Here is a 14,623-nt window from a genome sequence, read left to right on the forward strand (position 1 = left end):
CTCCTCACACCTGAAAATAAATTTTGATTTGCATTTAAATTATGAAAATCTTGTGATCAAATTTGATGATTTGAGATAAGATTTGATTTAATTTAAGGGTTTTGGTTTGATTTCTAGGATTTTATTTTCTCACCTAATTGACTTGTCATTCGAGTAAATAGTTGTAATCATCATTACTTCATGTCTTCTCAATGCTTTCATTTCTACTTGATGTGCAATATTTAGTTGATGAGCAATAGGTGTGAAGCTTTAAAAATGCTATTGGATGTGCACTATTGAATTATACATATTTAAGATTGAGGAAAAGTGATTGGGCTTTAACTAACTAAGAGACGGAGTGACTATTAATAGTGCTTGTAGGGGATTCCATGATCAAGAGAAACTATTTTTTTTTCTCAAAGTTTCAATTCATCCTTACCTTTGATTACAAGACCATCAACTAGTTGTGGATGAAGTGCAACAGTAACTACTTCCTCTACAATGTGCAATGAAGGATACCAAGAGACTTATGAGGAGGATCCCTATGACTCCCAACATCTATTATGGAGCTAGGTGAGAGGGAGAATGCAAGACAACTATTATTATTTCTATTATTCATGGTGATTTCATGAGTAAATTTTCTTTTCTTTTTAAGATTATAGACATGCTCAAAGCCAAATTTGGTAGATGGGAACTCATTCTAGGATGAAATGGAGCCTTGTCAATCCTTTTGGTCTAGTTGAATATATTCCCTCATTTCTCAAGAGAGGTATTGTATTCCAAATAAGTGTTCCGACTAGGCTAGAACTTAGAAAACCTCCCTTACCTTGTACCTTTCACCTTTAATAGGAATCATTCTTTTTTTATTAAAATTAAATTATGTATGAAATATGTAAATTAATGTCACATGGCTACTTCAACTCAAACCCTCAATATATTGTCTAATGGGGGCTCAATATACAACCATAAAACATTAACATTGGGTCAAAACAAGGTTTCAAAAAACCATGGTAAAAATCCACATGACCCAACTTAGCGAACAACCTCTAAACATAGTAGATTGCTTCACATGACCTCCATGTGGCCAATAATTTCTTATCCAACTAAGTGGGTTTCATCAAGATGATTTGTAATACCACAAGCCCCAAAAATAGCACATGCAAAGACATGCAAGCTTGGGTTTCCCAACTTGGGAAGCATGCAAGTGACATGCATGACAAAAGTCACTAACTTCCAAATTGGACACCTAAGTTTAGTATTCTTCCAAGATGCTCTTTCAACTACTATTTTCACAAATTACTTCAACCTTCCAAAGAGGGTGAATTGGTCAAGGTTTTCTTAATTATACCTTGTAACCTCGATTGACATGTGTCCAACTCCCTTGTAAGATGCCACCTTAAGGAATTGGCCAAATATTTATTAAATAGTTAGGTCCCAAATACATTAAATTTATTTATAAGAATATTATTCCAGACATTGCACAAAAAGTTAAATAATTCTTTTTTGGTTGATACAAGATTTCCCTTACACCACTAGATGCTCTTGCATCAAACACCTAAGGTTTTTTTTTTTTTTTTTGTGAATATGGATTCACAAAATGGAGTTGAGTGATAAATCCACCCTTTTAGATTGCGAACAACTTGCAACAAACTCCATCACTGAAACAGGTACCTTTGATAATTATTTCTTTCTTCTCTTCCAACACCTAGCTAGAACAAGCATTCTTCTTTGACAACTTATCTCTACACTCAAACTCTTGAATGTGGAATCAATTCCACCATAAATCGAAATTCTCTTCTAATCTTGTGGGATTCAACCGACTATAGTCTAACCACCTCCACCAAAATGTGCATGCACTAAACTTTGCAACACCATACAAATCCTCTATGTACCATACATCACTAGAAAAATCCTCTTGAACTAACTCACTCATAAAATGCAAATCATCACCATTCTCAAATTTAATAAAATATGATTCACTATTCTCTTTTGCTTCAATCTCATCATACTCACATCCTTATTTAAAATAATATTTAGAAAATTAAATTTTACCTTAGTTCAATTCACTTCCGCAACTCCAACTTTATCTTCAACATGATATGCCACTACTTTTATGCCAAAATAAAGACATATTGTTGCTACAAACTACTCTTCCACATTTGAAACGTCATTAGAACAATAATCTTGAGATTCATCATCCACATTCTTTAACAAATAATCAAGCTCTCTAACCATGGAATTTGTATCTTCACTACTTTCAAATAAAGAATTATTGGAAAAATCCTCTTTTACCTTCACATCTCGTTCCTCAATTTCAACCTTCTCAAAATGATTTATTGCTGCAACAACTTTCTTCATTTCTACAAACTTATCCTCATCAAAGAAAACATTAAAATCTAATTTTACCTCATTAACTTTTGCTACAAATTTTTCTCCACCTGCAATAAGTTTGTCCCATTCTTCTTCAATTTGAACTACTAAATCAATCCTTCCCAACTTCATATGTGTCCTCTAAAGAACTCCCTTTTACTATTTCAAACTCTATATCATCCTCCATGTCTTCCAATAGACATTCATCAGCTTCAAGTTCATCCAACACTCGTAGGTTTTGTTGCAAACAACCTCACATTCAAGGATCTATTTACAAACTCAGGAACCTCAACTCAACAAATCCTCTAAGTAGATCTTCTCGCAAGTTGCACATATATATGTAACAAACTCACACACACTCCACCGTCAAGTCCTTGTGCAAACTGCCTCACATTTGGTGCTTTGCTTGCACACTTGGGAACACTAGCTCTGATACCACTGATGTACGAAGACTCTCTCTCTCTCAAACCACACACATTTCAGACACTCAAATGAATTGACTTAAATCTAAAATAACTTAGAACCAGCAAGGTAATTTCAATACGAAACTTGAATCTTATGCTCTATTGATAAACTGTAAATAAATTACAACTAAGTTGCACTTAAATTATAATGTTTTCAACCTTTTAAGAACATACAACAATCTAAAATCTAATATAAATCAACAAATTTCTAATGTAAAATCAACAAATAAGCAAAAGGAAACTACAAGGAATTCATCCCAACAGTTGAGCTATAGTTGCACTTGAAATTTGTCCTTCAACCTATGAAAGTCAACCTGCAACTGTGAAATTGAAATCTCCAGCTCAACCCTCAATATATAGGCTCCTAGGGGATCACAATACAGCCATAAAAACATTATCATGAGTCAAAACAAGTTTTCAAAAAACCATGGTAAAAATTCATACAACCCTAACTGGACAACCTTTAAACATAGTAAATTGTTTCACATGACCTCCACATGACCACCACTTTCTTATCCAATCAAGTGGTTGTCATAAAGATGTTTTGTAACTCCTCTAAACCACAAAAATAACACATGCAAAGACATGCAAGCTTGGTTTCCCCCGTTTGGGAAGCATGCAAGGGACATGTGTCAACATGCATAGGCATGCATGAAAAAAGTCACTAACTTTCTAAATGGATGTCTAAGTTTGGTATTCCTCCAAGATGCTCTTTCAACCACTATTAACAAGTAATCACAAATTACTTCAACCTTCCAAAGTGGGTGCATTGGTCAAGGATTCTTTCATTATGCCTTGTTACCTCCATCGACGCGTGTCCAACTCCCTTGTAAGATGTCGCCTTAAGGACATGGCCAAATATTTATTAAATATTTAGGCCCCAAATACATTAAATTTATTTATTAGAACATTAATCTAAACATTGCATAAAATAAAATATTTTTGGTTGATGCAAGATTGCCAATTGATTTTAGCCCCTTTAACAATGTCTAAATTTGTGTAAGGATGTAAGTAATGTTTTAAAACACTTTTAGGAATTTTCTCAATCTCAAGGATCAAGTTATTTTTACTTAAATCCTTAGATGGATGGACTTGATGATGATGAAGTGAGGTGAAGAACAATAGGCAAGCATTTAATATGCTCCTACAATGATCTCACAAGTAATAAAAAAATATTATTTTTTAAAGTCCTTGACCTAGCTGTTCTTTTCACATTCCATATTTCTAGATTATTCATTACTAATTAAGGTTAGTCTTTAAATATATCACCTGATCGTGTAATCTGATAAATTTATATTTTAGTCAACTCATAATTGCTACTAGAAAGATGAAAAAGATTTGAATTTGAATTTTAAATTGTGAACTTTTATGGATTAAATAAAAATGAATATAGAACTTATTGAGACAAGAGACTCGTACATCTCACCTTGTACAAAAAACATGAAATATGAAAAATAAAAAATAATATTTTTTAAATGATATTATAAATCATTTTACATGCTAATTAATATATTAATAACTATACTGTATTACATCGTTAAAAATATATTTCACTTGAGTACTTAAGTGTTTCCCTTATAATTTTACTGAAACCAATTTTTTTAAAGCAAAGCAGCGATAAATTCTTTTAACTGAAAGACTATATTTTTAAAGGTTACACTTATGTCAATGGGCCTTGGGCCTTTGGTCTATTGGTGAAGTTGAAAGGTTCTTAATGAGCCTACCAGAAATCAAGTCTGTCTCGCTGAGTGTAAAGCTTCAACATGTAAAAGAGATTGTGTGAATTTAAAGAAACGCTTTTTTTTGACCCAATTGATTACCATATTCATAAAGTAAAAACGGCCTTCCATAGCTTTTGCATGTTTTGAGGAAATTTTGAAAAATCAACATTCCACATCAAATGAACGGAACAACGGTCAAACATGCGACAGATGACCAGAAAAAAGCTTCAAGAATACTCTTTTTCCAATATTATACTTTTGGCTCTGGCATTGAAGCAATTGGGGAAATCATCCCGAGGAAATTTTTACAGTCGACTGCAATTTTTAAGCAAATTTGAAATAGAAAAAACAATTTTACAACACTTCTGCGCCTGCTGCCTTTGCACAGAGCAGAAGATTAGGTTGCAGGCCGAGGTCGCTAAAAACGTAAAAACATGATGGGAGTTAGATAACGAAATTCTCCCATCCTTGACAGAAAATATGCTTAGTTACACAGATTCAGAGAAATTGAGAAAGTGAATCTGGGAATCTCAGCAGCGAGCTCGAGCCCTGCAATGCAGCACGCCTGCGTTTCCAGTGAGAGGACCCACCATTGATGATGGCCTTGCTCCCAGACTCGATGCCTTTGCATAGCTGGCCGATGCCCCTGCCCCTGATGATGTGAAAAAGGCCCCATTCAGCATCAAATCCCCTTCTGATCTCCAGTTCCACCCCTGACATTCATTGCCATTGCAGTTTTCATGTTTGGTCACCTGCAAAAAATAAAACACAGACAAACATTAAATTACCTGACACTGACATTCAAGTACAATAAGATCATTATAGTGATCATAGAATTTGATCCAAAATGTGTGCAGAGAAAAACTTAAATGCACTGCCAAAATCAGAAACTGTGCACTAAATGATGAACTGTAAAGATTATGTCTGCAAATTTCCAAAACAGAGGAAGTAATTTGCAGAAAGATCTGGTGTGCAGGGGCAATGGGTACCTCTTTAGCAAAAGGGTTGGCCGGTGCGAGGTACCGGTTTCCTTGGCTGTTGATGGTGGGGTTAGCACTGCCTCCAATGGCATACATTTCCCAATGAGTGTAGTCATTGTTCACAACATGAAAGTACCCATGTCGGCACCTGCACAAGGGTTTAATACATTATCACCCTGTTAAAAATTTGGACAGAATAATCAATTAAACAAATCAAAAGTTGAATATATTGTTTGACCTCTTTCTTACCTTGGCATCCGTTGCACAAGACCTGCGCCGAAGTGGTTGAAGGCAATGGTGACCTGCATAGTGGAGTCCTGAGTGTAAGAGTCACTGTGACCCAGCAGCATCACCTGCATTTCAGAACCCCACCCACAAAAACCAGGCTCAAACATCATGAACAAGGAAGAAACAGGGTATTTTGATTTCAGGGCATGAGGAATGAGGATGGAATTTTCGTTACCTCGTTGTGATGGGCGAAATGGTTGTTAGAAATGGTAATGGCAGTGGATCCAATGACGGCATCGATCAAACCATCAGCGCAGTTCCACAGTGAGCAATGGTCGACCCAAATGTGGCTTCCACCAAAGATGGAAACCGCATCACCATCACTCCTTGTTCTCCACCCGTAATGGGTGGGGGAGGATCTCACCATTGCATTACCCCCAGGTTTGCAGTCATGAACGTGAACTCCATGAATGATGATGTTAGTGACATACTGAATGGTAATGCAGGGCCCATAGGCGATGTGGACATTGGCGCCCCGGCCGTCAATTGTCTTGAAGCTGTTCATGATGAGCTCCTCCTTGAGATGAATGAACATGCTTGTCTTGAAAATGATCCAGAGCGGTTCAGTCTGGATGACGGCATGGCGCAGAGTACCCGGAGGCGGATTCACAGGGTCATCACCCGAACTGGTGACCACATAAAAGCGGCCATTTTTGCCGCCGACTGCATTCCTGCCAAAGCCGACTCCACAGTCGGCGAGCCTCTTTCGGTTGCGCTCCCAGTTGGGATCACACCGCCAGCAGTCATCGATCGGATTGCCCGTCCCACATGACAAATAACCCAGTTCTCGCTTCTTACTCTCAATGCTCCTGCAAATCACCGCCATACACAAAATGTCAAGATAAAAAACAGAGCTCAATGCACTTCAAATGTTCAGAAGTTTGTCACAAATAATCTTACCTCTGAACCATCTCAGCTACACTATCTGCATCCTCTTCCACAGCAGAGGAATTCCCAAGTTTTGTTGCCCCGACATGGGCATGGGCACAGAGAAACCCTGCTAAGAATACCCAATTCATGAAACTCCTAATGCCCATGTTTAACACTCACAGATTCCACAACCAGAAAGCCAATCAAAGTGAAAGAATGCGAAATCAATACAAGAATGTGAATAAGTAAACAAGGCAGAATCCAAACAAGAATGCGAGTAAGTAAACAAGGCTGAACTGGAAGGGAATGGAATTACAGGGGAAGGGCAAGTTGAATGTGAGTAAGTAAACAAGACTGAACTGGGAGAGAATGAAATTGCAGGTGAAGGGGAAGCAGAGGAGAATGGATAAATGGTGGTGGTGGTACACTCATGGTACGGACACCTTTCTTATAGGTTTGAGAGTGGGATATACACTACGTAACTCACAAGTTTAAACTTTAATCCACAAAATCAAAATCAATTAGCTTGAAATGCAAACCAGTCCCTAGGGCCGGTCCTACATTAATTCCATGGACAAAATAAAAGTTTAGGAAATTGCGGATTTGGGTGATCCTTTTCCACCGAAGAGACATTATTATTGACTCTGGTGTGGACCGTGCTTGTGAGTACGGAGAAGATAGGCACGCTTCATGTGAGTAATTATTGTTGTAAAAAGCCCCAACGATCAAGACTAAAGACTATTCGGTGGGGGCAGGGCAGTTGCTGTTAGTTCGTTACTTCGTTGACGCAGTTAAAGCAGTCAGACAGGCCTTCACGGATTTCTGACCGTTCCACTGAAGCTAACTAGGTACTTTAAAACGGCTAGAAAAATGTGCAGTGGGTAGTCAGTTCCAGTACTTTATTGGATCAGGATGTATGATGACAAGTCTCTCGTTGGTAGAGTCTAAATTTGATGGTCGATCCTGACCATCAAAATAGCTTATTATTGATATCATTTTCCTTAAAAGGGAGGTAAAATACTTTTCAAACTAATACATATTGATATCATTTTCCTTAAAGGGAGGTAAAATACTGATCTTTAAATTTTGGGAATGGGAAGGGGAAGGCTCTTGAGGAAAATGGTAATATGTCATTCTTAAATAATTGCATAAATCAAGTATGATATGTAATTGATTTCAAAGTATGGGAAGAGCAAGGATCTCTAGGAAGCATATATCAATGGATATGTTCTTAAAGACAACATTATGTCCTAAAGGAGAGGCATTAAGGAAAATATTGCTATAAAAGAAAGCATGGTGTAATAGAAATTATGCTCGTGAAATGACAAGTATAAAAGAAGGTAATGCCACATAGCAACAAGCAACATCAAATAACAACACAAAAAAGGATCGAAATGCCTAGGATCAATATATGTGGGAATGATAATCAAGGAATAAGGATGTAAATATTATGATCCCCAAAGGATATAGAACTACAAGTACAACAAAAGAAGACACATAACTAACAACCAAAGAGAACTAAAATTTGTGTCAATGTGGGAGAGACCTAATTGTCTCAACACTTAGCATCATCCACAAAATATGAGAGGAACACAAAAGACTACATATGGAAAGAATACAAATACGAAAGAAAGAAAGGCACAACATGGAATTCCTCATGTATCTATGTACATACAAGGGTAATATGGATCTTAGAAGGAGAGCTAGAAAACATTTAACAAGCAAGTACATGAGGGTATGGGATAAACAAAGCAAACGATGCATGGAAAGAATGTAGAAACAAAAGAAAGGCAAAATATAGCGTTCCTCCTATATCCATGCATGTACAAGGGTAACATGGGTTCTATAAGGAAATTTGACAAAAGTTTAGCAAATAAGTGCATTAGGGTACAAACAAACACATGAGAGAAATATACCAAATGTCTAAACATATATATGTATATGAAATGAAAATGACTACTTGTACATACCATTTCCATAAATTCATATACATCCCAATCTCTTGTAAGTGTGGGTGGAGGCCACCCCTTAGGTTGCGGTGATTCCATAAGAATATAATAATGAGAGGAACAACCTCCTCCCATACATCTGTTGAACATGCATTTACAAGCAATCGTGTAAGATCATGGACAATGTTGGTATATCTACCATCAAACTAAGGGTCCATGGATTAGGCATAGAGATTACATTATCAATCTTCAACTATCTTTATTCTTAGTAAAAGTAAGAGTACAAAGAGAAGAAGATTGGGGTGGAGGAGCTTCCACTCTAGGGGATTTGATACAAAGGAGCTAAGAGGTGGATAAATAGGATTAGGACAGGCTTATGGAAAGGTGGGGTAATATTCAATATTTCTTTTGGGGAGAGGATGGTGGATGTCAATGCTTATGAAGGAGGGTCTTAACTAAAAAAAAATGTAGTGACAATTAAATATAAATGGAATCACGGAAGAAAGGTTGGTGGAAACAAGGGAGGTTTAATGGAAGGGGCCAATACTACTTTAACCTATTTAGATCTTTTCTCTCGAAGCTCCTAGAAGGATTATAAATAGGTGGTACACAAGGGGATAGTACCATTATCAACCAAATGACCTATAATAGATTTCAATCAAGTCCTAGGTCAAATCCCTAAGATGTGTGCTTTTTTAAAGTGTCATGGCAACCACATGATATTGACAAAAGACATTTTAAAATAAGTAGATTTCCACAATCCATGAGACTATCAGAATGTGCTTCTCCATTTGATTGTCTAAGTTTTTGTGGTATCAATGTTTTGGATCACACTCAATGATCCATCATGAAAATAATAAGAAAAAAAAATAAAAAATGAAAAAAGACATTTTGATGGTAGGTACCTGTGTAAAATAGGAATAAGATAATTGTGTAAAGTAATGGTTGGAGTAAGAGTGCAAAAATAAACCCATGACCAAAGAAGAAAGTAGTTAGGTACATTCTGACAGTGTTAGCAATAGTCATTGGAGGTCATCAAATTCGAGGTGAAGAGACTGTACAGTGAGTTACAGTACCTAGAGCCCGGGGCCCTGTATGGAATTTTCACCAGCTTCCATTTTTCTGTTATAACTACCAACTGTTAACCGTCTGGTAGAGTGGGGAGACCCACAATATTCTTCTTTTTGGGAAAATGGATTTTCGAGTCAATCACCGTACGCAATCTCTGCAACATTTTTCAAACTCCAAACAGAGAAAAGGAAAGGTAGCTCCGACAGACTTCCAATCACAAACTGATTCCATCTTATCACAAGAAACAAAATCTCTTCGGAAGAAGAAGATCTTTATGGGCCTGAACAAAAAAAATGGATATCTTAATCTTGGGGACTAGTTATGCCGACCATAGATCACACTTTTCCCAAGTTTCGGCTGAGTACATCCATGGCCCTCGTTTTGGTCTACCAGAGATTCCAGACTTCAAACATTTTTCCTTGCCCAATGCTTGCTAACTCCTTGTCGGAGGATGTGATAAAGAGATTTCAGTAACTTATTTTGTTGTACCAATTCGGATTCCCAGTTTATAGAAAACTGAAAAAACCCATCTTATTCCTATAGTTAGTTACATGGTAGGGACAGGCTTTCACATGCTATTGCAGTTTTCTTTTGTATTGTGAAGAGCTTAGAATTCTGTTTCTCAAGTGGAAGTGGATATGGATATAGATCTTTGTCGCATTATCTGTTTAAAGTAATTTGGGTCTACTTTGTATCATGCAAAGGCATCTAATTGTTCTGCAAATGAGGCTTACAATACTTTTATCATGCAACGGTATCTAATTGTCTTGCAAATGAGGCATACATATCTGTATCATGCAAAAGCATCTAATTGTACTGCATAATGAGGCATACATACCCCACCCCTTGCATTTGAACATGTGACCTCTTTTTTAATAGTACAAGTTAGGTCAACTCAGATGTACTTATGTTAGCTATGGATAGGGTCACACACAACTAAAAGTTTTATGTTAGGAAGCCTCCATCTACCCAAGTAAAAATTAGGAAGGCATTGTGGTTAGCATTGTTCAAAATCTCTATGCCATTTCTAATCTTAAGTACAATGTAGAGCAAAAGTAGTTTTTGGATTAGGTTGTGTTCACTTGTGTACAATTGACTCTAAAAAATAGTTTTACTTTATACTATAGATTGTGGAAATCTCTTAGGATTAATTAGACGCAATGTTTCAAGCTTTTTTAAATTTATGAGGGGTTATCAAAGGACCTAAGACAATATCTCTTTTGACCTGAGTCGATTAATAATAGTTTTGACATAGAGATCTCATTTGAAGGGTTATACCAAGCTTATTATTAACATTTGTGAATGATCTCATTAACTTAACAAGTTCCATCAACTCAATAAATTATTTGTCATATATAGAACAAATTAATATTACAAGCATGAAGAGACCTAATAGAAGTGCACACACATATGTTAATAGTCCCAATCTAAAAATTACAACGAAGTAGATTATTACTAATGTTAGGCGAAACTCATTTTTGTGTTGAATGTGAAATTTATAACAACATATTTGTATTGAAAACAGAATGTGTGAGGTTGTGCTATGATACCATACATGCCAATGAAATTAGAGTTCCTTTAAATATCTTCTTTCTTGAAAAATGTGCAAAGATTTGAATACATCAAAAGATGTAAACATGGTGTACCTGGTTATGAGGCCAATCTTTGAGTCCGCTAGAAAGTTTGGAGTATAATCTTTAAGTACACTCAATAATTTGTAATGTGTGTGTGCGCGGACATGTGTATACATGTATATGTATATGTATGTATGTATGTATGTATGCATGTGTGTGTATGTATATTTATATGTATATATGTATATATACATACGTATGTATGTATATGTGTAGTCACATAAATCTGTCCAATTTAATTAAATGAATATTTGCTATTTATTTGATTAAAAATCCACTAGCCATCAGTTAATTAAATTAATATTTAATTAATTCATCTCCAAACATTCTTCTATTAATTAAATAAATTATTCAATTTATTTTAATTAATTCATTAAACCAAATTCACAATCAATTAAATAAATAAAATCTATTTATTTAATTAAAATCCCCCTATTTCTCCTTTAAATAAATTAAATTAAACATTTATTTAAATCATTATCCCCCCTTCCCACTTGCATTTTCCTACAAATGCAACTTGCACACATTTATTGAAATAAATGAATTTTATTTTTATTAAAATCATATTTTCCCTCACCCACCAAACCCACTTGCAATCCTAACCCCTTTCTAAATTCTTCTAAACCCCTTCCTAATTAGCTTAATCCATCCCCTAATTATTGTCACATTCCCAAGCAACTTGGAGTCACTTCTCAAAGACTTCAAAGTCTTTGAGAAGCATTTAATGCTTTATGTGTTCAACAATTTAACCTCCAAAGTCTTCCAAGACCACTAATGGCTCTTACATGACCATTAATGGCTCTTACATAACTATTTGTGGTTATTTCGACTTGCACTCATGTGTCTCCTCAAGCATTTAATGCTTTGACCATGTTTATCCCTTTTGCCTTTGCACAAGAGTTTATCCATTGGATAAAAGCTTTATTCTTTAAATACAGATTTTATTCACTCAACCTAACCTTGACCTTAACTCCCAAGGTCATGTCAAGCATTTAATGCTTATTCCCTCTCCTCTCAACCTATCTCACATTGACACATGTCATCTTAGGATTGGGTTGAAAGCCCTCACATGGATTTGAAATCATTCAATCCTGACCCTTATTGAGATTGCTCAATCTCAACCATCCATTGCTCCATTTTTCCTATAAATAGAGCCCATTTCTTCATAATCCAGATCCTGAAAACTTGTATGCATTTAACCTATAGACATTTTAGAGAGCATTTAGCATAGCAATCTAATATCTTGTTATTTTGGTTAAAATCAATCATTTTTAATAGCATCTAGTATTAGCTTTTCATTTTACATGTGGAGCAAATACTCAAATCTCAATCCTCCATAAGCATCCATAGTGCAAAAAGCTCCTGAGAGCTACATTATTTTGGAACTTGGAGAGGAGAGGAACAAAGGAGAAGGAGCCAAGAGCATGTTAGGAGGCATTTGGAGATGCCTCATCATATTTGCTTATTTAGTTAAATATTCTTTCGTGTTCTTAGTATCTCTTTTGATATGCCTGTTTAGATTAGCTTTTGGTTAACTAACACTTACGATTTCTTGTGTCTTGTGTTGTTTGTCATTTGCTAACCTTGTCCATTTTGCAGAGCATCATTTGGTGAACCTGATGTGAATCCAAACACCCAAAAAATCATTTATTTTTTACCAATAACATGTTTGAATGTTGAAATTGTCACACAGGTTGCACTTTAGCGCTATTGATCACGTTATAGTGCTATTGAAACTTGTTGTTCTAGCACTATGGTTCTTACAATAGCGCTATTGTATCAAGTTTAGCGCTATTGACATGGTTTGAGCGCTTTTGACCCTGTTTTGGTGCTATTGATCCTGTTTGAGCGCTTTTGCCTTCTTTGTCTTTTTTTCCTTTTAGCACGTTTGTGTTAAATAGTGCGTCTGTTCAAACACAGACTAGCGCTATTGTAACAGAACGTTGTAAAAAAGACCTTGTAACCAAAAAAGTGAAAAAAATTTAGGCTTGTGGAAGCCCCCCTTAGGTATGAATTTTACTAACTGGTTATTGTTTGTGCAGGTTTAAAAACTCACCTCTTTAAAATCAAAAACTTTATTTTGGTGTTTTAAGAATTGAACAAACAAACTTTCCCTTGCTTTCCAGTTAGGCTCATTTGTTTTTGGTGCATTAAAATTGAACAAAACAAAATTTGTTTTCTTGCAAGTTAGGAAACACACTTTATTTGGTGCTTAAAATCAACACTTCAATTTTCTTGCATCAAACTAAAGAATTTACAATCCACACTTCAAGTTTTGGTGCACATAAAATACACAATCAACTTGTTTAAAACTTTGGCAAAACAATTTTCCTTCATGCATATGTGCTTCAATTTCAGTTGACCAGGATTTTCAAAATTCTAGTTTACTCAAACCTTTGCATTTGAAGTTAAAAATAACACTATGAATGTTGGAGCAACATCTCCAAATAGTTAGATCACATTGCAATGGCAAGTTAAAAAGAACAAGTGTTTTCTTGCTTGGCACACTTGTGCAAAAAGTTGGTTGAGTGGTCCTACTTCTAACACACACTATCCTCTCCCTTGGCTTTCGTGGTCTTAGGTGCAAGAGAAAAGTGTTAGTAACACTCAAAATTTTTATCTTTTTAAGAGAGGCCTGCCAAGAGACCCATCACTCTTGGGAACGACTTTGCGTGGTAAATCCTTCGAGCCACTATAGAAATCAGGTGAGAGCGAAAGCTATAGCCTTGGGTATAGCCATTCCTACAGTGTAACTGGTCGAAAGGACAAATGGGCCCCACCACTAGTTACAAGGCTCTTAAGTGAGTCACTGCAGAATGAACTTATGTCCAAAAACATCGAACATGACTAAACACCTTTAAGTAGTAGCCCACCCGTTCTATTGATTGAGGATATTTGCGATATAATTTAGTGCAAGAGCATAGATGGTTTTGCTCCCAAGATACTCACCATACATAATTCCTTGAGTAGAAACATAGTTTTTGAAAAGTCACTTGTGGCTTGATAAAAGTGGTGACTCCCCCATCATAGGGATCATCTATTAGTTATGCTCATGCAAGACTTAGTATATCACATCCTTACTTGCCACGGTGGGATTCATAAGGTATGTAGTACCAAAATCGAAGAAATATCAAGATGTGGGCTAAATTTATCACAATTGGCCATTTGACCTTAGGGATAAAAAGTGTTTGAAGTGTTTTCGTTTTAGTTAAAGACCAAGTGCAAATTGAGCCGACTTCAGGCTTTGGAAATATACCTTAAAATACATCTAAAAAGAAGGGTCATATAAAAGTCCAA

General features: G+C 35.9%; 1 protein-coding gene across 1 annotated transcript; it reads right to left on the reverse strand.

The window, feature by feature from the left end:
- Positions 1-4,618: 4,618 nt before the first annotated feature.
- LOC131033212 (probable pectate lyase 18) lies at positions 4,619-7,183 on the reverse strand. Its single transcript, XM_057964372.2, has 5 exons — positions 6,703-7,183; positions 5,978-6,611; positions 5,764-5,867; positions 5,524-5,662; positions 4,619-5,286 (listed from the first exon to the last, which is right to left on the reverse strand). The coding sequence occupies exons 1-5, from the start codon at positions 6,837-6,839 to the stop codon at positions 5,065-5,067; spliced, it is 1,236 nt and encodes a 411-aa protein (XP_057820355.2). The 5' UTR covers positions 6,840-7,183; the 3' UTR covers positions 4,619-5,064.
- Between the last annotated feature and the right edge of the window lie 7,440 nt (positions 7,184-14,623).

The sequence above is a fragment of the Cryptomeria japonica genome, chromosome 6, assembly GCF_030272615.1.
Source record: "Cryptomeria japonica chromosome 6, Sugi_1.0, whole genome shotgun sequence".
Lineage (NCBI taxonomy): Eukaryota > Viridiplantae > Streptophyta > Pinopsida > Cupressales > Cupressaceae > Cryptomeria > Cryptomeria japonica.

Bases quoted from the DNA above. Each gene is read 5' to 3' on its own strand.
- LOC131033212 (XM_057964372.2), bottom strand. From the start codon at position 6,839: ATGGGCATTAGGAGTTTCATGAATTGGGTATTCTTAGCAGGGTTTCTC. The intron at 5,868-5,977 runs GTAACGAAAATT...TCTGAAATGCAG, and splicing joins ATTTCGCCCATCACAACGAG to GTGATGCTGCTGGGTCACAG. The intron at 5,663-5,763 runs GTAAGAAAGAGG...ACCCTTGTGCAG, and splicing joins CTTGTGCAACGGATGCCAAG to GTGCCGACATGGGTACTTTC.